The sequence below is a fragment of the Mustela lutreola genome, chromosome 9 (assembly GCF_030435805.1).
Source record: "Mustela lutreola isolate mMusLut2 chromosome 9, mMusLut2.pri, whole genome shotgun sequence".
Taxonomy (NCBI): domain Eukaryota; kingdom Metazoa; phylum Chordata; class Mammalia; order Carnivora; family Mustelidae; genus Mustela; species Mustela lutreola.
The window spans coordinates 27,798,909-27,818,562 of NC_081298.1; the positions used below are offsets into that span (position 1 = coordinate 27,798,909).

Genomic DNA, 19,654 nt, shown 5'->3' on the forward strand with positions numbered 1-19,654 from the left:
TCTACCCCGGATCCCTCCCATTCTGGACTTCTGAGAGCAAGTTCACCCTGTTGGTACTTGGGGGTAAATGTGGGAGTGGGGAGGGGGCCAGGCGAAGACCTGGGCCAGCAGGACAGTCCCTAGACATGGAGGCTTTGCCATCTTCCCCTTCCTCTGGCACTTTAGAGCTGGAGTTTCGGGAGGTGGGGTTGGGGAGAGGAGCCAGGCTCAGGCTTGACAGCTCTATCAGCCAGGAAGCCCAGAAGAGCATATGCTACAGCCAAAGTCGCTGAGGGCCTCCATCTGCCAGAGTCACTTGCCAAGTGGCCACCAAGTTAGGCCAGCACCAGAGCCCCTTGGCTCCCCTACCTCCCTCCCGTGCGTGTCTGCAGACAGGCAGCCCTTGAGCAGCTGGGGGGTCGGGGACAGAAACTGGTGTGCCCCTGCTGCCTCCTGCCCACATGGGAGCCCACCCCAGGGTGGCTGGCGTGGGAGAGGGCGCCAGGAATTCCAGAGTCGCTCCTGAGGTGGTGGTAGAACAAAGACTGTCTGAAGAGGGGAAAAGAGAGATCTCCCTTTGGGAGGCTGTAGTAGGAAAAGCCAGAAAAGCTCCATCCCCCCATGGCCTAGGATGTCCCCAGCCCTCCATCTGTCTGTCCATCCACTCCCTGGGCTGGGTCCTAGACAGAAGGGTGGGGTCAGAAGGGTGACTCCCACCAAATGCACCATGACTGAGATTCAAGGTCACCAAGAGGGACCAGACAAGGTGGCCGGAAGTAGCTGAGGGCCCCTCAGTGGAGGAGGGCTCATTCAGCAGCCTGGCAAAGGGGCAGGATGTCAGGGCTGCTAGGAGGGAAGAAAGGTGGTCTTCACATGAGGGCTTCTCCTTTACCCACAGTCAGGGTTCTGGGGGGTGCCAGGAGAGACACTGGTTACGGGGAGAGGCACATGAGAAATTTCTTTTTTAATGCTGTTCCTTCCTCTGCTTACCTCCTGTTCTGGTGGTGTCCAAGCTTGCAGAAGCACCTCGCACTCCCTCTCCTCCACAGGGTCTCAGAGTCTTCTGGGAAAGTATATTTCTCCTCTCTTGTGCAGCATAATTATATGTGTCCTAGTTGCGTTGTATTATGAGACCTTCTGATGCGGTACTAATGCAGGTGCCGACGGCCTATAAATCCAAGGTGTGACCTTGGGCAGTCTTGCTACCTCTGCAGCTTCGGGTTTCCCACACGTCAGACAGACTGGTGTCCACCCGGCCTCCCTGCATGGGGGACAAGCAAGAATCAGATGGGCTGGTGGCGGCACTAAACTTCCAAAGGGCCGGACTCTGTCTCCTGTCTCCTCTGGGCTGACCCAGAGTCAGGAGCTCCAGGAAAGGGCCCGGGGCCAGCCCACTGATGTCAGGCAAAGGGCCGTGGGCTGCTTCTAGTTCCCACCCCATGGCATCTGGCTGAGTCACTGTATGCGAGTTCCCCTTTTTTTGGACCAGGCCTGTCTGTTCATTTAACATATATACACACATAATGTAGGTTTAAAAAATGTGTTTTTTTATTGTGATAAAAATTCATACACCATAAAATCCACCCTTTTAAAATGTACGGTTCAGACAATGAAATATTACTCAGACATCAAAAAAGAGAAATCTTGCCATTTGCAATGACCTGGATAGAACTAGAGGATATTATGCGAAGTGAAATAAGTCAATCAGAGAAAGACGATGATCGTATGATCTCACTCATTTGTGGAATCGAAGAAACCAAACAGAGGATCATAGGGGAAGGGAGGGAAAAGTAAAATAACATGATAGCAGAGAGGGAGACAAACCATAAGAGACTCTTAACTCTAGGGAGCAAACCGGGGGTTGCTGGAGGGGAGATCGGTAGGGGGATGGGGTAACTGGGTGACGGGCATTAAGGCGGGCAGGTGATGTAATGAGCACAAGGTATTATAAGCAACTGATGAATCACTAGATTCTCTGAAACTAATACACTATATGTTAATTAATTGAATATAAATTAATTTGAAAAGGAACACCTCCAAAAAATGTACAATTCAGGGGGGTTTTATATATTCACAGAGTTGTGATCCGTCACTACGATCTAGTTCCAGGACATTTTCATCTTCCCCAAAAGAGCCTCCTGCTATCCGTCAGGCCCTCTTTCTCCTTCTCCCAGCCCTTGGCAACCACTGATTCACTTCAGGTCTCCGCGGATTTGCCTGCTAGGGACATTTCATATCCATGGTTTCAGACAATGTGTGGCCTGTTGTGTCCGGCTTGTTTCATTTGGCATATTTCACAGTTCACCCATGTTGTGGCAGGTGTCCGTCCTGCCATTCGCCGTATGTACCATGTTCAGTTCATCCAGTCACTGGACACTGGCGGACTTCTGGGTTGGTTTCCTCCTTTCGGTCACTGTGAATAGTGCTGCTATTCCTAAACCAGTTGGTGTGTGAGTTCCTGTTTTCTGTTCTTTGGGGCATCTACCTACCAGGGAAATTGTTAGGTTCTGTGGTAACTCTACAGTTAATGTTTTGGGGAAATGCCCCCCCACACCAATTTTCCCACAGCTGCCCTGCATTCCCACCAGCAGGGCACAAGAGCTCTAGCTTCTCCCCTCCTGCCCCCATGCTGGTTATAGTCCTTCTTTTTGGTGATAGCATCCATTCTTCTAGACGTGAACTGGCTCCCTGTGGAAAATACACAGTACGTAGATTTTAAACTGTGAAACATTGTTAGCTAGAGCAGCAGTCTGACTGCAGACCTTGCACGTGTAGAGCAGATGCTGGGAGTGGGGGGAATTGCTGCAGGTGAAGCAGAGAAGGAGGCCTGAGCCCACCCCACACACCCCAGAGGCAAATTCTCCCGATGGTTTGCAAACCACGGGGCTTGATGCATGCCAAGGTCTGTAATCCAAGTCTAATCCCTGAAGGCCACTGTGGAGTGGCCATTGCAGCCCTCAGCGCCGTCCCTCTGGCCTTGGGTAGTGGCCAGGTCGTGGGTCTGTCTGTCCAGCTGCCATGCTGGGGTGGCCACAGTGAGAAGGAGCCCAGAGGCTCCCATCTCCAGGTCCAGTGCCAAGAGCAGCTGGCGCAGGGCACAGGCAGCGAGCTGGGGAAATGCCACCACTGCCCACTTCCCAAGTTCAGGGAGAAAGGTCCTCAGTTTCTCTGAGGGTGTGGACAACCGCAGGGGCTGGTGAGGTCCTCGGCCGTGGAGAGCCCTGGTATACACTAATCCTCTGAGGCAGACACAGAGCATGGCTGCTGGCACAGACCCGGGCCAGACTTCCACCTCCTGCTTCTCCTGGCTTTGGCATTCGAGGAGCACCAGGCGCTCTGCTGTTTGATGGGAGGAATGTTCCGCCTTCTCGTGTTGTCTTGGCAGAGAGAGGACCCCTCCCGAGTTCTGTTCTGTCGATTGCAAGGCTCTGCTTTCCGCAGCTGTCAGAGGCTTGAGTCATGAGACACAGGCTGTTCTGTTCCCTTGGATTTCAGGATAGCTTTCTTCTTCTATTGATGGCCGAGTCTTTGCAAAAAAAAAAAAAAAAAAAAAAATCATTTCTAGTATGTACAGGGACTTTCAATTAGCTAGAATACGAGATTAATACAAGTGCCTGGTTTCTCGCCCATGACATTGAGTAAAAGGCCAATGTCTCTTTGAAGAGTGCAGCTTTCTCAGGTTGCAGGGGTGGAAGCTGAAACCCAGGAGCCCTAGTAATGGAAAGAGAAAAAAGCATTCATTGAAAGTCCATCATTTCCTTAACAGCCCAGAATCAGAGAAGGCTGGACCCAGAAGTGTCCTAGAGACCATCTAATCCAACTCTTGGCCTCCCAGATGTGCCTGCTTAAACCACTGTGTTACTAAGAGTTGTGTGTTGATTGTGTTTGTTTTTATGAACTCCCCAGAGGGCGCTGTTCCCTGAGATTCCCCCCAGGGCATGCATGCTGAGTGACCGTGAGTGAGGGCAGAGGTCCAGGGGCGAGGACAGCGAGGCACAGCCTTGCAGAAGGCACGTGATGTTTGCATGAGCACAGGGCAGGGAGCAGGCTGCAGGCTGGACTGACAGCCTGGGCAGAGCTGCAGGAGAGACTGACGGATACTTCCCAGAGGGTCGCTGAGAACACAGGGAAGGGGTATAGAGAAGCAGGCCTTAAATGCCAGAATGAAGAGTAGTGCCCAATTTTTACACAATCGGGGCCCCTGATGCACTTCGAGATTCCATGGCCTTATCTCTGTTGCTTCTGCTGCCGCCCTGACCATGGCTCTTCTCACTTCTCACCTGGGAGGGCTCGATAACCCACCTGGTCTCCCTGCCTATGTTCTGCCCAGCCACATTCCATAAAGGCCCCCACCTCAGGGACCTTCTAAACTTCAAGTCCAATCACGTCCCTCCCCCTTCCAAGGCCCTTCCTTGGCTTCCTGTTGCCCATGATCCTGGCTTAGGTGGCTCTGTGTGGCCTGGCACTGCCTCATCCTGCAGCCCCACCCTCACTGTGCCTCTGACCTCACCAGGCGCCCTGGTTTCCTCGGCTGCCATGCCATTGAACAACTCACTGCCTCTGCCCAGCCTTCTCCTTCCCTTCCATTTGCTTTCTCTGACTGACGAACTCATATTCATCCCTCAAGACCCAGTGTAAATTTCTTTTTGGAGACGCTTTCTCTGACCCTTGAGAGGCCACGTAATGCCTTGACTGTGTTTCTGTGTTGAAGCTGACATTGTGATGCAACGATCAACTTCCAAGATGCGGGCGAGTCCCACTTTTGAGTGTGTACAGTGCTGGGCCAAGCCCCAGCTACAGTAGGCCACGAGGTGCCTTCTGTCACAGATGAGGAAGCTGAGATGCAGAGAAGGGGTATGACTTGCCCAAGGCAGGCACCTAGGGGACGGAGCTGGGATTTGAGCCCAGATCTGTTTGGCTCTATTTCTGCATCCTTTTGTCTCCTGTTCCCTGGGTCCCGCTGTGTCCCTTGGACCCCCACTGTAGGCCTTTGGGGACCTGCTGGGTGGGTGTTGTCATGGTGCAGGCAGGATGGGGAAGTGGAGGAGGTTGGAGGGAAGGCCTGCCTTTACTCTGGTGTTGAAAGGATGAAAGAGACTCTCAACTCAGCCCCCGCAGTGAGGGGTTCCCTCGCACCTTCCCTTCCGAGCAGCCGGCTCTGGCTGCCTGGGCGCAGGGCTGGGGGACTCTGGGAGCAGGCAGGCGGCACGGGCAACACATGCACCATGGCAACCTGCCTCCTCTCTGGGGCCCGGAAGGGGAGGAGGGAGGACTGGAGAAAGCACACCAACTTCTGAGTAGGATCCTGGAGAGGCGGCTCCCTTTGGGCCTGGGTGGCTTCTGCCCTCCCACAAGGGAGCCCGCCTACAAGGTCCCATCTCAGCAGGGGAAATGCCACTTCCACCTCTGTCCCAGAGGAATGGCCGGCTCTGGGCTCCCCAGAGACCACTGGGTCCATCCAGGTACAAACGCTGTCCCCTTCCCAGCACCCCTGGCCAGGGAGGAAAGAAGAGGGAGCGCAAGAGGAGGGAGGTGAGGTAGGAGCAGGGACAGCTGAGACAAAGCCCTCATTGTACTGAGGCCAACTCAGCTCCAAAGCAAACCAGGCATGTGGCCTGCCTCCCTGGACAGAGGCCTGGGCCTCCACCTGGAGTTTCTGAGCTCCGTAGCAACCCTGGCCCAAGCTGGCTTGGAAGAGTGAGGCCTGTCCTCCGACCTGAGTCTTGCCTTTGCCAGGAAGTCCTCCTGAAGGCACTGCCCCCTCAGTGCATCATCCCAAAATCAAGAAGGGAAGGGGTGAGGCTCCAGGGAAGCCAGGCTGCCCAGGATTAGAAGCCAGGGTCTGTCTGGTCATGCAGGTGGGCCATGTCGGGCCCAAATCTGATAACACATCACCCCTCTGGCCCCGTAGGCTGTGCCTTGATGGTCTTCCTGACAAGTGTGGGGAGCACTAAGGTCCCATGGTTCCTTCTCGGGGGGCTGGCCCGACGGTGCCAGGAGGCCTTGTCCACGTGACCAGGGCACGATGGTTGGGACACCTCCCTGAGCTGGGATGAGCAGCTCAGGTCACAGGCCTGCGCCGGGCACCCGACACCTCTGGGTAGACAATGCTGCCTGTGTCTGGGCCCTCCAGGGGAACAGGCTCCGTTCTGTGCCACAGCCAGGAAACAGGCCACCTGAGCGGTGTCTTTGTCCCCTTAGGAGGCAGCCCCGCCACGGGACAGGCCGAACGGACTCCCCAGAGGCCCTGACGTGAGAAGGGGTGATGCCCGGCCAGGGGACTCCGGAGTCTGACTCCGGCTCAGTCTGAGCCTCTGCAGCTGGTGCCGGCCTGCCCTCTGTTGGCTCTGCCCCACGCTGGGAGTGTGAGCGGGGTGCGTCCCTCCCTCTTGGAGGCTCAGCTTCCTCATCTGTACGGGGACTAATCACAGCGCTTCCTCATAGGGTTTTTGGGAGGAGCCCATGGCGCACTGTACGTAATGAGCTTGGCCCGGGGTCTGCGTGCAGTGGGGCTCGGTGAACGCTTCTCTCCAGCATGGGGGAAGGTCGGGGCACGGTGTCCTTGGCCATGTATCCAGTAACCCAGGCTCCTGTCCTTAGTCCCTGCTCTGAGCATGGAAGGAGGGAACAGGGCTGTCTGGAGCCAGCACAGGACTCGGGGTGGCCCAGAGTCCAGGTCCCTCCATCTCGGGCTCCCGGAGCTCTGCGATGACGCCCAGTGCAGGACTCCTTCCTACAATAGCCAACGCCCAAGAGGGGGCTTCCCACTTCCTTAAACCCCTGTAGGGCTGCCCTTGGGGCCTAAGCCTTTGCCCACTTGTCAAGAGAGCCAAGGATGGGTCTCTGCAGGCCTGGTTGCTTCCTACTGCCCACCAAGAACCAGCCCCTGCCCCCAGGAGGGCTTCTGTAACCATTTGCCCTCTTCCTCATCTGCTTCGAGCTTGTGCTCTATCCTGACGCATGCCAGTGAGCATGCATGTTTGCATTGAGGGGTACAGCATGCCCATGTGCCCCACACATGTGGGGGGGTGGGCAGTTGCACGTCCCACTGCATGGGCAGGCCCCAAGCATGCTCCCGGAGATGTGTGCAGCCTGTCTCGGAATGGCAGGGATGTGGTACCTTTTCACATTCGTGTGTGTCCATATGTCTTTCTACACGTGTGCCGGTCTGTTGGTCTGTCTTGTCTCCCCTATAGACAGGAAGCCCTAAGCCACACGCCAGCGGGCACTCTGGGAAGGTGACGTCGAGACTAGCCCAGCCTAACTTGGGGTTCCTGGTCCTGCTCCAGGAGTGCTCCGGCCTTCAGCCCCCGCCGAGGAGGGAGGATTGTCCAGCACAGGGTGGGGTCCGAGTCAGGGATCGGGTGGCCTGGCTGGTAGCGTTGAGGACGCAGTGCTGCGCTGGTGGTCAGGTGGCCCTGCCCCGATGCCCGTGTGACCTTGGGCAAGGCCTTCAAGCTTGCTGTCCACGCTCAGTCATCTGGAGAACTCAGGGTTGGATCTATGATTTCTGGCTGCTCCCGAGGCCCTGACGACTGAGACTTTCAGTCAGGGCGCAGGAGTGTGGTAACATCGCTGGTGAAGGCCGCCGTGGCTAGCGCCTGGCCCACCAGGCCCTCACTCGGTCCTGGGGTGTCCTGCTGAAGGGTAAGAGGAGGAGCCATGCCAGGCAGCGGCCCCAGCGAGAGGATGACGTGGCCTGGTCCGGCCCTCCCCGCGGCACCCCCAACGCGCCCTCTCTCCTCAGCCCCGGGGACACCGCCTCCCCCGCCCCTCACCCGGACCCGCAGCCTCATGGCCATGTCCCTGCCGGGCAGTAGACGGGCCTCTGCTGGATCCCGCAGGTGAGTGTCCTCTTGGCTTTGGAGGGTGGGAGGAGGGAGGGTCTCTGCCTACCCCCGACTGCCACCAGCTTACAGTGTGTCGCTGAGCAAGTCATCTCCCCAGTTTTCCCAGCCTTAGAGCAGGCTTGCTAACATTCACCTCCCCCAGGAGCTGTTGAAGGGCTCAAGTGACACAATAGGTATAAAGTTCTCTGACGTGTGCAACCCCTGGGTCCCTCCACCTCAGTATTGCTGTTGAGCTTCCCAGTGACCAGAGGGGCCTCGTGCTGTCCTCCACCCTGTCCCGCTTGGCCTTCCTTTTGGCCTGTGTGTGCCCCTCTTCCAGTCCCTACCCCTGCATGGCCCCTCTGCCCCACCCGTGTCAGCCCCTGCAGGGCTCTCCCTGGGGCTCAGGGGACCCTGGAAGTTGAGAACCCCTAGCGAGGGCAAATGGGACCCCACTTTTGGCCCTGCCCAGCCTCCATTCCTGTCCTGGGGAGCCAGGAGGAGCGGCCTCCACCTGGTTTTCCATCTTGATTTGCGCTGTCTGTTCTGTCACCCATGTCTGTGCGTCCCCCTCTCTCCTGTGCTTCTCTCCCTCCCCGGCCCGTGACCCCGCAGCGGGGGCCCTTTGGGCCGCAGCGGCCTGGCGGTGTTTGCCCAGTGCCCGCAGCTGCCCGCCAGCCAGAACGAGCACCTGCCTCTTCTTCCTGCCTCCAGGCGCACCTCTCCCCCCGTGAGCGTGCGGGACGCCTACGGCACCTCCTCTCTCAGCAGCAGCAGCAACTCAGGCTCCTACAAGGGCAGCGACAGCAGCCCCACGCCCAGGTAAGCCCCCTTGCCCCCATGCCTGGCCAGCTGCGCCCCTGCACATGTGCCCCATGTGGCTGGGCAGGCACTGGCTGACTCCAGCATTCACAGGCCTCCAGCAGCTCTTTTCCCCAGAGTCTCAGTTCCTGCCCGAGAAAAAGAAGGGGAACTACCGTCTGTATGCTTTGGGACTCCCTGTCCTGAAGACTGGGGCTTACACGAGCCAGGGGTGATGTTCCCAGAACCAGGGCCCAGCAGCAGGCAGCTCCCTAAAGTGTCGGGGACCCCATCCCATCTTCCTGCTTCACCATCCTTGGGGTACAGCTTTTGTCCTCACCCTCACCAGAGGCTCCCACACCCCTAGGCATCAGGTCAGCATCGGGGCCAGGAAGGAAGAAGGTAGAAAGTTCATGTTTTCTGAGAGTTCATGTTTTGGATAGTATCCACACCTTGTCGGCTGGCACTGGGGGATGGCACTGGCTGTGGCTGCCGGCCAGGTGGCATGGGGGCCACCAGCATTGTCCCTGGCACCCCACCTCTGTGCATAGAATTGGGGTGCTCCTGGGGGAAAGGCAAGAATGGAGAGGGGCAGGCCACTCGGGTGGGGGCCACCTGCATGGCAGCAGGGATGCAGCTGGCTTGGGAGGCTGAGTGTAGTAGGATGTGGCATAGGCTATGCTGTGCACTCAGGAATGGCAGAATGGGGGCGCCTGGGTGGCTCAGTGGGTTAAGCTGCTGCCTTTGGCTCGGGTCATGATCTCAGGGTCCTGGGATTGGGTCCGGAATCGTGCTCTCTGCTCAGCAGGGAGTCTGCTTCCCTCTCTCTCTCTCTGCCTGCCTCTCTGCCTACTTGTGATCTCTGTCAAATAAACAAATAAAATCTTTAAAAAAAAAAAAAAAAAAAAAAAAAGGAATGGCAGAATGGAACCAGAAAAGCAGGCTGGGGAGGCAGGTGAAGTAATGCTAAGCGTTCCATCCTGATCCCCCAGCGGAGCCCGGAGCTCAGGGAGCGCAGACTGGGCGTTCACATTTCCTGTCCCTGAACATGCATTCCCTTACCTCTCAAGTGGGGCTAACATCCCGCAGTCTTCGTTGCATCGATGTCTGCAGGTGGCCCATAAAGGGGAGCAGCCACCATGAGGATTTGGGTCCCACGTGGTGGGAATTGAGACTCAGATTGCGCTGAGGCAGCCATTCTCAGAGTTTTCCACCTTGATGCATGTAATGGGTGATGCACGTGTGCAGGACCCATGCCCCAGCCTCCTGGCCAGGACCCCACCCCAAGCACAAGGAGCGTGAACGCAATGATGTGCTCACGTTTTGGATAGTATCCAGTTGGCAACTTGAACACTTTCTCATTAGCAGCAGATTTTTGCAGTGCCCGTCGTAACTGCAGTGCACGGGGATGATCCCAGCCCTGAGGCTGTGCACCGCCCCATGGGAGGGTCTTCTTGCCCATGTGGACAGTGGCGGCTATGGGCGAGCAGGGGGACCTTGGCTGTGGCCTCAGTGCACACAGGCACCCTGAGGTGGGAACAGCGGACACCTACGGGTTACAGTATCCTCTTCTTCTCCGTTATTTATTTATTTATTTTTAAAGTTCAATTTCTCTTTCCAATATGATAAGATTTTATTTATTTATTTGACAGAGAGCACAAGTAGACAGAGGCTGGCAGAGAGAGAGAGGAGGAAGCAGGCTCCCTGCTGAGCAGAGAGCCCGATGTGGGGCTTGATCCCAGGACCCTGGGATCATGCCCTGAGCCAAAGGCAGAGGCTTTAACCCACAGAGCCATCCAGTCATCCCCTTCTTGGTTATTTATATATATTTTCTGCAAAGATAGAGCTAATGACTAAAAATGTATGAGCGTGAAATACTATATTAGAAAAAAACACTTGGCAAATGGGAAGAGTGAAAAGTGCTTCTTCTCCAATTCTCAACTGTCCTAGTTTAACTCGTGTGCCCGGGGTCCGGGAAGGAGCCCCTTCCCATTCATCGCCGCTCTGCGCCCTCTAGCCCAAGTCCTGGCACTGTGCCCCGCAGAGGGGACGTCCCCAGCTCCAACCCATGACACGTGCCCCTTGTCATGCCAAAAAAAGGCCGGCATGTGATAGGACTTGAGTCATACCCAGGGAGGACAAGGTGAGTCAGCAGGAGAGAATCGTTCCCGTTTCTCTGTACCTCTAGCCACGTGTTCTCGCTAGTGGCGGACAGTCTGCGCTACTTTTTCTCAGTAAACGTTAGATGGCTCCCCCGGAACCTTCCAAACTGCTTCTGGTGTGGCCGCTTCAGCAAACCTGGGCCCATCTTCTTCTGTGGATGTCACTGCCCCTCCCTAAACCTGGTGTCCCTGTCCCCTGAAGGAGCAGCGTGGGATGGCCGCGGGACTCTGCCAGGCTGCCTGACAGCCTGCACCGGGCTGTTAGCCATGGTCCAAGGAGGTTTCCCAGAGCAAGCAGCAGGCCAGAGGCTGTGGGTGGAGGCAGCTGGGCCACGGGTTGTTGGGACTGGGTGCTATCCTTCATGGGCACAAGGTCTGGCCTTCCCTCCTCCTCCACTGGGTGGGAATTCCTCCACTTTGCAGTGCTGAGGCCAGGGAGTGCTGAACACACACACACACACGCACACGCACACACACGTCTGTGCCACCCAGGCTGGGCGGCCTGTGCCCCTGGCTTGCTACCACCTCAGGGCACAGCTGTGAGCAAGTAGCTGCCCAGAACGTGGGTGTTCACACATGTGGAAGGAGGTGGGGGGTGGAAAGCATCTGCATGTGTGTGACCCCATGTGTGGCTGCTGAGTTAGTCCCTGTGGGTGTCCCTGAGGGTGGCCGCAGGGTGGTGGGAGGCACGGGTGTGCAAACACAGAGGTGGGTGTGCAGGCATGCGTGGACCGGGGTCATCGTACTCAGCTATGCACACCGAATACATGCATGTGCATAGTTGTGCAAGCCCATGTGTACATGAGGACAGCAAGGAGGGCACCAGGGCATGGGGTTTGGAGATGGTTGTGCTTGCTCCTAGTCCCCCCTCGGGGTCCTGCAGGCCCAGCGGTGAAGGCTCTCAGCTCTGGGGGTGCGTCCTTCTACCCTGGGGTGAGTCCTTACCACCCCCCCACAGGCCCTGGGAGAATTACATGGGGGGGGTGCACCCCTGCCAGCCTCTGGCCCCCACCTCGTTCTCTGGGTTCAGAGACCACACACTGGAGTTCTGGGATTACCCCCTAGGACTGAGATGGCAGCATCAGCAGAGCGCCCCACATGGTGCCAGGCCATGCACCTGCTCCGTCCTGTGTCCTCACCCCTGACTAGGAGAGCCCCGGGCTCTCTATTGGGGTCTTCATTCAGAAGAGCTTTAACAAATCCTACCTTCAGAAGACCTGCGTGTTCTCACAGCCACACGGGCCACTGGGGGAGACCTAGCCCGGAGCTATCTGGTGGCCATGGGACCAGGACAGTGAGGGCATCCTCCCCCCTCTCCGCTGACACGTGTCTCCTTGCAGGCGCTCCATGAAGTACATGCTGTGCAGCGACAACCATGGTGTCAAGCCGCCCACCCCGGAGCAGTACCTGACACCCCTGCAGCAGAAGGAGGTGTGCATCCGGCACCTGAAGGCACGGCTGAAGGACACCCAGGACCGGCTGCAGGACCGGTGAGCCGTTGGCCGGGGGCAGCCCTGGAGACACGCTGCCCTCACCACATGGAGAGGGCGCAGGGCCCCAGGGCACTTCTGGGAGGAAGGAGCGGCTGAGGGTTTTCCAGCACCCGCCTGCCCTTTCCCTTCCAGCAAAGCCCTGTAGGAGCCCCTTTCTGGAGCCCCAGCCATCCCCTCCTCCCCTCGGCTGCTCTCCCGGCCAGCCTCCTGGTCCTCCCCACACCCATGGAGGTGCTCTCCCAATCTAAGCCTGGCAGCCCCTTTGGGCCTCTTCTTGGTCCCTGGCTCCTTTCCACCTGGGGAGCAGGGAGCGCAGGGCATATTCCTGGCTTACCTTCTCTGCCAGGGAGAAACAGCCCTTGGGCCCCCTTGGCTTCTGCTCAGGGGGTCACCGGGGGCTCTGGACCCACCCGTTCAGGCCCCGGAGTTCTTTCTGGCTCATCTGCTTACGGAGGATAGGAGGTCATGAGAAACCTTTCTCGCGCTCCTACTCAGCCCAGGGGTCCCTGGGAGCCCCCATGGTGCCCTCTGAGCTCAATCTCCAGACCTGAGGGCCAATCCGGACCCTCTCGGCTGCTACCGTCCTGGGCCACCGGCTTCACTGGCTTCACCTTTACCATTGCAGCTTCAGCGCCACCCTCTGACTCTCCGTCATCTTCGTCATCCCCTCTGGACGGTGTCTGTTTGAACACACAGCTGACTCTGGGCCACCCCAGGATCTGGGGGCAGGGCAGGCCAACATAACCATGGCTTCTTCCCTCTTTTCTCTTTTTGTAAAACTGCTGTTTTAGGGACATGTCATTCACGTCCGGTACAGGCCCCCTCTCTCAGGTGTACCATTAAGCGATGTTTAGTGTAGGCTCAGAATCGTGCAACCCTCACTGGGATCCAGTCCCAGAACATTCTCATCATCCCGCGCCGTTCCTGGTTAGCAGTCATGGCCCAGGCCACTGGTAGCCTCTCGTCCCTCTGTCTTTATGGATTCATCTGTTCTGGACATCGCATATAAAGGAGTGAGCGCATCTTCCATGACCAGAGCTCTGCCTGAGAGCTGATGCGGTTTGGATCTGCTGTGGTTTTGTATTACAGAAACTTACAGGTGGCATTCTGTGGCCTCCTTCTCTTTCGAGTTGGGATTTCTATCTTTATTTCCCATCGTCTTCTCGGTGGTGGCCTGGGTCTGCCTGGCCGCTTGCACTCCTGTGCTCAGGAAGCAGACAACCCATCTCCTGGCTTCCTTTCTAGGGTTGGCCCAGCGGCTTGGGCAGCCCATCTGCCCTGTGTGGTTTGGGCACGATGCCCTGGCGTGGACATGCCTCCACCTCAAATCCCTGGCCACTCTCTACCTGTTAGTCCTGCGGGGACCTGTGGCAGCCCTTTGCCGCACACGCTACCCATGTTCACTTTGATACCCATCCCTGCAGTAACCCTGCCTTCTCTGTAAAGAAGCATCTATGCCCTGTGCTTTTGTTTGCTGTGTTCCCACTTCCTGAGATGGCCTTGCCCCCGTCTTGCTTCCTTGGCAAACTCATCCTTCAAGGCTTAGTTCAAATGCAATGTCCTGGACAGGGTGCGGATGGCAGAGCTCCCTGGCTGGGGTCCCACCAGCTCCAAGGAGAGAGGGGAAGGGCCCCACCCCACTGAGCATGCCCCATCCCTTCCCTCAAGCTCGCTTTCCCTCCTGGCACTCGGCGTTAGTGTAGTGGGTTTCCCTACAATGAACTCCAATAAGGGTCTCCCATGTCTGGTGGTCCGTCTGCCATTTCCACTCTGAGCAGCTCTGGTTCACTGGCTGCCATCACAGGTCTGTGTCCTGCTGGGCGCTCCAGTCTGCCCCTTTCCAGATAATTCCATTGCTGACCTTTCTGGCCACCGCAGCGCCTCAGCCCAGACCCCTCGACATAGCACAGCACACGCTTCCTGGTCTCATTTCCTGATCTGACTCTCCTGACTCTGCTAAGCGCATGGTGCTTGATCGGGCGTGGTCCCTCTGCTGGGCTCATCACCCTCAGAGTGATGGTCACACCCTCTGTGGATTGCATTCCCGTGAACGTGGGGCACATGGGCCATATTGGTGCAGGGGTGGATGTGTCCCCCTGCCCCCCAACCCTGCAGGATCTGCCGGCTCGGGAGTGGCTTTCCTCTACCCTCACGGCCTTCACTGTATCCTGCCCTGTCTCGTGCTGCCTTTTCCACCAAACTTGAACAGGAAGGGCTTCTAACTCGCCTCCCTCCCCTGCACCCCACATTCAGCTGTGACTTGGGGTGCCTTGTCTGGTTTGCCAGCTGCTGGCCTCTTCTCTCAGGAGTGGCCTCTGCCTTCTTGTCCATCTTTCTGGCCCATCCCCCTCACAGTAGATACAAAGCAGAGATGACCAGTGTGGATAAAAGCCACCTGTGGTCACCGTTTTCCTCTGTCGCACCCACCACGTTTCGTCCCCGGAACTGAGGGGAGGTATGAGGCCGGCAGCCCCCCACCCCCGCACACACACACACAGTGGCAGTAAGTTCTATCAGTAAAGCAGGGCAGCCTGCTGCCTCTCCCCCAGGGGGCGAGGGGGGTGACTCTGGTCAGGACCCCCCGTGGATAGTCCTCACTACCGGCTTTCGTAGGAGGCCATGTCCCTTCCCACGGAGGAGAAATTTTTTGTTTCATTCTTACTGTCTTATGTTAAGATTTTTAAAATGGGTGTGTTTGGTTTCTATAGCAGTAGGCATCTGTTTATATGCTGGGCATCTTTCTTGTCTAATCTCTCCTGTAGGTAATGGATTTAAGTGGGGGCAGTCATCTGCATTTTGGCCTCCAGGGCTGGGGATGCAGAGGGGCCTGGACATTCCTTCCTCCCCACCCCGACCCCGGGTGGCCCTTGGCCACCTCCCACCCCTCTGGAGCGAGAAGGAGGCACTGTCAGGCCTTCTGTGTCTAACTCTGGGCCGGGAGGCACAGGCCCTCTGTCCTTGGTGACAGCTCTTTCCTGCTTGTCCTTGGCGGCAGTGACAGGCCAGGCAGTGAGCATGTGTGTCCTCTCCGCTCCCAGGGACACGGAGATTGATGACCTGAAGACGCAGCTGTCGCGCATGCAGGAGGACTGGATCGAGGAGGAGTGCCACCGTGTGGAGGCGCAGCTGGCCCTGAAGGAGGCGCGCAAGGAGATCAAGCAGCTCAAGCAAGTCATCGACACCGTCAAGAACAACCTGATCGACAAGGACAAGGGGCTGCAGAAGTACTTCGTGGACATCAACATTCAGAACAAGAAGCTGGAGACGCTGCTGCACAGCATGGAAGTGGCCCAGAACGGCACGGCCAAGGACGACGGCGCTGGGGAGTCGGCCGGCGGGTCCCCCGCCCGCTCCCTCACCCGCAGCTCCACCTACACCAAGCTGAGTGACCCTGCTGTCTGCGGTGACCGGCCCCCCGGCGACCACCCTGGGGCCTCTGCAGAGGATGGGGCTGACAGCGGCTTCGCGGGGACCGAGGACACACTGAGCCGGACGGACGCACTGGAGGCCAGCAGCCTGCTGTCATCCGGGGTGGACTGCGGCCCCGAAGAGGGCTCGTTGCACAGCAGCTTCGGCCTGGGCCCCCGCTTCCCTGCCAGCAACACCTACGAGAAGCTTCTGTGTGGCCTGGAGGCCGGCGTGCAGGTCAGCTGCATGCAGGAGCGCGCCATCCAGACGGACTTCGTGCAGTACCAGCCAGACCTGGACGCCATCCTGGAGAAAGTGACCCAGGCCCAGGTCTGCGGAGCAGTCCCTGAATCAGGGGACAGGGGCCCAGAGCTGGAGCCCCAACCCCCAGGGCCCAAAGACTGCAACTCCGCCGTGGTGGTGACGGTGGGGGACGAGCTAGAGGCCCCGGAGCCCATCACCCGGGGGCCGAGCCCACACCGGCCCGGTGCCAACCCCAGCCCAGGCCCATCGGTGAGTGTGGCATGCCCCGTGGAAGAGGAGGAGGAGGCGGCTGCTGAGAAGGAACCCAAGAGCTACTGGAGTCGCCACTACATCGTGGATCTGCTGGCCGTGGTAGTACCGGCCGTGCCCACGGTGGCCTGGCTGTGCCGCTCCCAGCGCCGCCAGGGCCAGCCCATTTACAACATCAGCTCCCTGCTGCGGGGCTGCTGCACTGTGGCCTTGCACTCCATCCGCAGGATCAGCTGCCGCTCGCTGGGCCAGCAGGGTCCAAGCCAGGCGGCCGGCAGCTCCCAGCTGTGAGCGTGTGCGGCCCTGGCCAGCGGCTCTGACGGCCTGACCAATGATCGTAGGGGTGCCGCTCTCCTCCTGCTCACGCCCTGGGGGCCTCAGCTGCTTGATTTAGTTTTGGGTAGGGGATGTGAACAGTGTCAGGGCTGGGAGTCAGGGTTGGGGGAAGGCACCCCAAACTGTGATAGGAGACAAGGGAAGAAAGACCAAAGGCAGAGAGGCACACGGAAGGGACACGTTGCAGAGAGAGGAGGTGGGGAGGTCCCCCAACCCAGCCCTGTCCACCTGGACCTTCACACAGGGCCGCCCGCCCCTGCCCAGAAGTCTCCGGGGTGTCGATGTGGGGAGGCTGGGCGTGAGGTGCCCAGGGGAGCCTCCCCACCCCTACCCCGGGTCCCATCCCATTGCTGCCCATCCAAGCCTCCTCCCCAGCCACCCCCTGCCCTCAGTCCAGCCTTCTGGGCCAGTATTACCTCCTTCTGTGGAGGCAGCTGCTGCCCAGAGTACACGCTACCTGCCCAGGACTCTCAGCAGGGTCTGTAACCCCTGGGCCCCAGCTGCAGTTCTAGCATCTTCCAGCTGCTCCCCGCTCTGGGATTCGGAAGTGTAGTCGGGCCACAGGCATGGGCCGGTGGAAAGACGGTGATGGGCAAGAGGTGGCAGAGCGCAGTGTGGCTTCTGTGTCTGTCTGTCCGAGCCCTTCCCCAGGCTCTGTTTCCCTCTCCACGCTCCTGGCTATGTCAGATCGTTCTTCCTGTGAGAGCTGAGCCAGACAGGCTAGTGCTGGGGCTGGAGCCTCTGCCGGCCCGAGAGGAGGAGGCAGGGGCTGGCAGTTCAGGGGCACTCCTCCTGCCTTCTGAGACAAGGTCCTACAGTCTGGCAGGTGGGCTGGACTCGGCAATCCTCCGCTGGTTTGAGAAGCCAGAGGCCATGATGGCCCCTGAAGCTCAGCCTGAGTTTCACAGGGGGCCTCAGGCCCAGCTTACACTTTGCACTATGTTCACTTTGGGGCTTGGCTCTCATGCGCCCCAGCATCTCCACTGAGGGGCTGCTTGCATTCTAGTGAGGGCTCCTAAACTTAGACCTAGCTGCCTCTGGAGAAAAGCCAGCATGATGGACGGCAGGACGGGATATGGAAGCCATGATGTCTGTCCAGGCCAAAGCAGGGCACCCGGGTCATCTCCCAGGCAAGGACGGAGCAGGGCAGGCCGGAGCCCTGTGGCCTCCCTGCTCACAGCCTGAGGCCACTTGGCCTGGGAAGCTTCACTGTCCCCCCTCCTTCCCTGTCCCCCAGCAAAGCTGCTGACCTTTTGGGTCCCCCAGCAAAGCTGCTGACCTTTTACCACCACTATTATTTGATAAAGTGAACCTGCTCCTTCTCCCCTGTGGGGCCTATACCCGTCTGGTGGCCCCTCCCACTCTTCAGAGATTAGGCCCCACGTGGGGGGCGGGGGGCGCTGGCGGGACCCTGTATCTTACTCATTCCTCTGGCCCTGGGACCACTGTGGTTCTCTGCCAAGGTTGCTCACCCGTCTCCGCTGCTCTCACAGCCACCGCCTGAGTTGGGGGCTCTGCCTTTCTTCTCTGCACCCTCCAATCAAAGGGGGGGCCCTGCATGCACTGGGAGTGGGCAGCCAGCTCAGCCATGGGGCCCGCAGCCCCCTCTGCCACACGCTTTGTGCCTCCAAAGCCTCCTTCCCCTGGCTGGGGCCTCAGACCACCTGTCCTTTGCAGAGCACCACCACCCCAGCCGAAGCGCACCTGAAGTCCTGGGGCCTGGCTGGGGCTGCCCCACAGACGCTGGGGTTGTGCCATGGAGGGGCCGTGGACACACCCAATCTAAAGCCAAGCCGGGCCTGGCCGTGGACCCTGCCTCTCGTGCTGTGCACTCACGGAGCTGCGTAGCGTCTCCTTAGAAATAGTCCAAGCTTTGCCGAGAAAATAAATGTCTGACTATATTTGACAACATGAAATCTATATATTTTTCACACTGGAATTCAGTCAAGCCACATAGCCCCTCTGCTCCTGTCTGTGTCTTGCTCTCTGTGGCCTTCCTGTCGTGTCTCGTGTTTCAGTGGTCGGGGCCGTAGTCCACTGGGTCCCACCGGAGGTCCCAGTGAAGGGCCGTGCCAGAAGTGAGTGGCGCCACCGCTCAGGGTTGCGGAGCCCTCGCCCACAACGTCAAGGCTCTTCTCTCTTGGGGCCCTCAACGGGCATTTCTTTCTCGTGTCAGTGGAGGCGGTGGCTCTGCACCCAGCCCCAGGATGGACCCCGAGAGCATGCCGGCTGGCGGCCCTGGTCCAGCCCTCCATGTGCCCATGCGTGTGCTCAGTGTCTGCATCTATGCAAAGGGGGCAGGGCGGCGCCCAAGGCTCAGAGCAAACGGGGAAGCACAGCGGCCTGCTGGCTCGGGCTCCGGCCCCAGCACCGCGGGGCACTGAGTGTGGGGCAGGAGTGCAAGGCCAAGGCCGGGGGACTGCCCCCCTCCGGTGCTCCTCCTCCAAAGCTCCCCTTTTTCCTTCTTGCTTCATATCTCCTCCTGCTGAGCTCTGGCCTTGCCCTCCTGCCCTCGGCTCCTGGAGCAGAAATCGTCGGGGGGCGAGGGCCTCCCTCCACCGTCTGGCCTTGGGCTGGGGCTGATTCCCTCCCACAGGACATTTCCCCAGGAAGCACCTGCTGAACTGCTGGTCCCTTGGAGCCCAGGGGGCCGGAAGTGGCTTCTGCTCAGTCATAGGGCCTGGGTCTGGGCCTTCCTGCTGCTCCTCTGGCTCTGGGCTCAGGCAGGAATCAAAGCATGGGCTAGGACTCTGCACACAGAGCTGGCCTCCTGCGGAGTTTATTCTGAGCATCTCCCAAGGGGAGAACTTAGCTTTTCACTGACCAGGCTTCCCAGGCACTGTTAGCAATGGGGCGTCTGACAGCGCCTGGGGAGGAGCAGCCCCGCCGATGTTCTGGGGCCTACCAGAGGCCTGAGCCCAGGGAACTCCTGACCCCATTCTCTAGCCCAGGGGGACAGTACCAACAAGTCACAGCACACTCCCCCATTCAGCCATCCCCTCGATGGAGAAGTCGGGGGGTATGGGAAAGGGGGAAGTGGCGAGGGTCTTCATTTTGTCTCCTTTGTCCTGTTCAGACAGAGTTGTACCTGCAGCAGACAGCTCTGAATTAAAGCATGAAAACACAGCAAGCC

General features: G+C 58.6%; 1 protein-coding gene across 10 annotated transcripts in view; it reads left to right on the plus strand.

The window, feature by feature from the left end:
- SNPH (syntaphilin) overlaps positions 1 to 19,651 on the plus strand; it is a 36,068-nt gene extending 16,417 nt beyond the window's left edge. For 2 of the 10 annotated variants that reach the window (XM_059133690.1, XM_059133689.1), the window contains 5 exons: positions 6,424 to 6,451; positions 7,176 to 7,823; positions 8,424 to 8,630; positions 12,112 to 12,261; positions 15,303 to 19,651. In XM_059133690.1, the coding sequence (XP_058989673.1) occupies positions 7,642 to 7,823; positions 8,424 to 8,630; positions 12,112 to 12,261; positions 15,303 to 16,476 (1,713 nt within the window). In that variant the 5' untranslated portion in view covers positions 6,424 to 6,451; positions 7,176 to 7,641 and the 3' untranslated portion in view covers positions 16,477 to 19,651. Of the gene's footprint in view, positions 1 to 6,180; positions 6,354 to 6,423; positions 6,452 to 7,175; positions 7,824 to 8,423; positions 8,631 to 12,111; positions 12,262 to 15,302 lie in introns of all 10 variants that reach the window. The other 8 variants (XM_059133695.1, XM_059133692.1, XM_059133699.1 and 5 more) reach the window with 8 other exon arrangements.
- Positions 19,652 to 19,654: the final 3 nt, after the last annotated feature.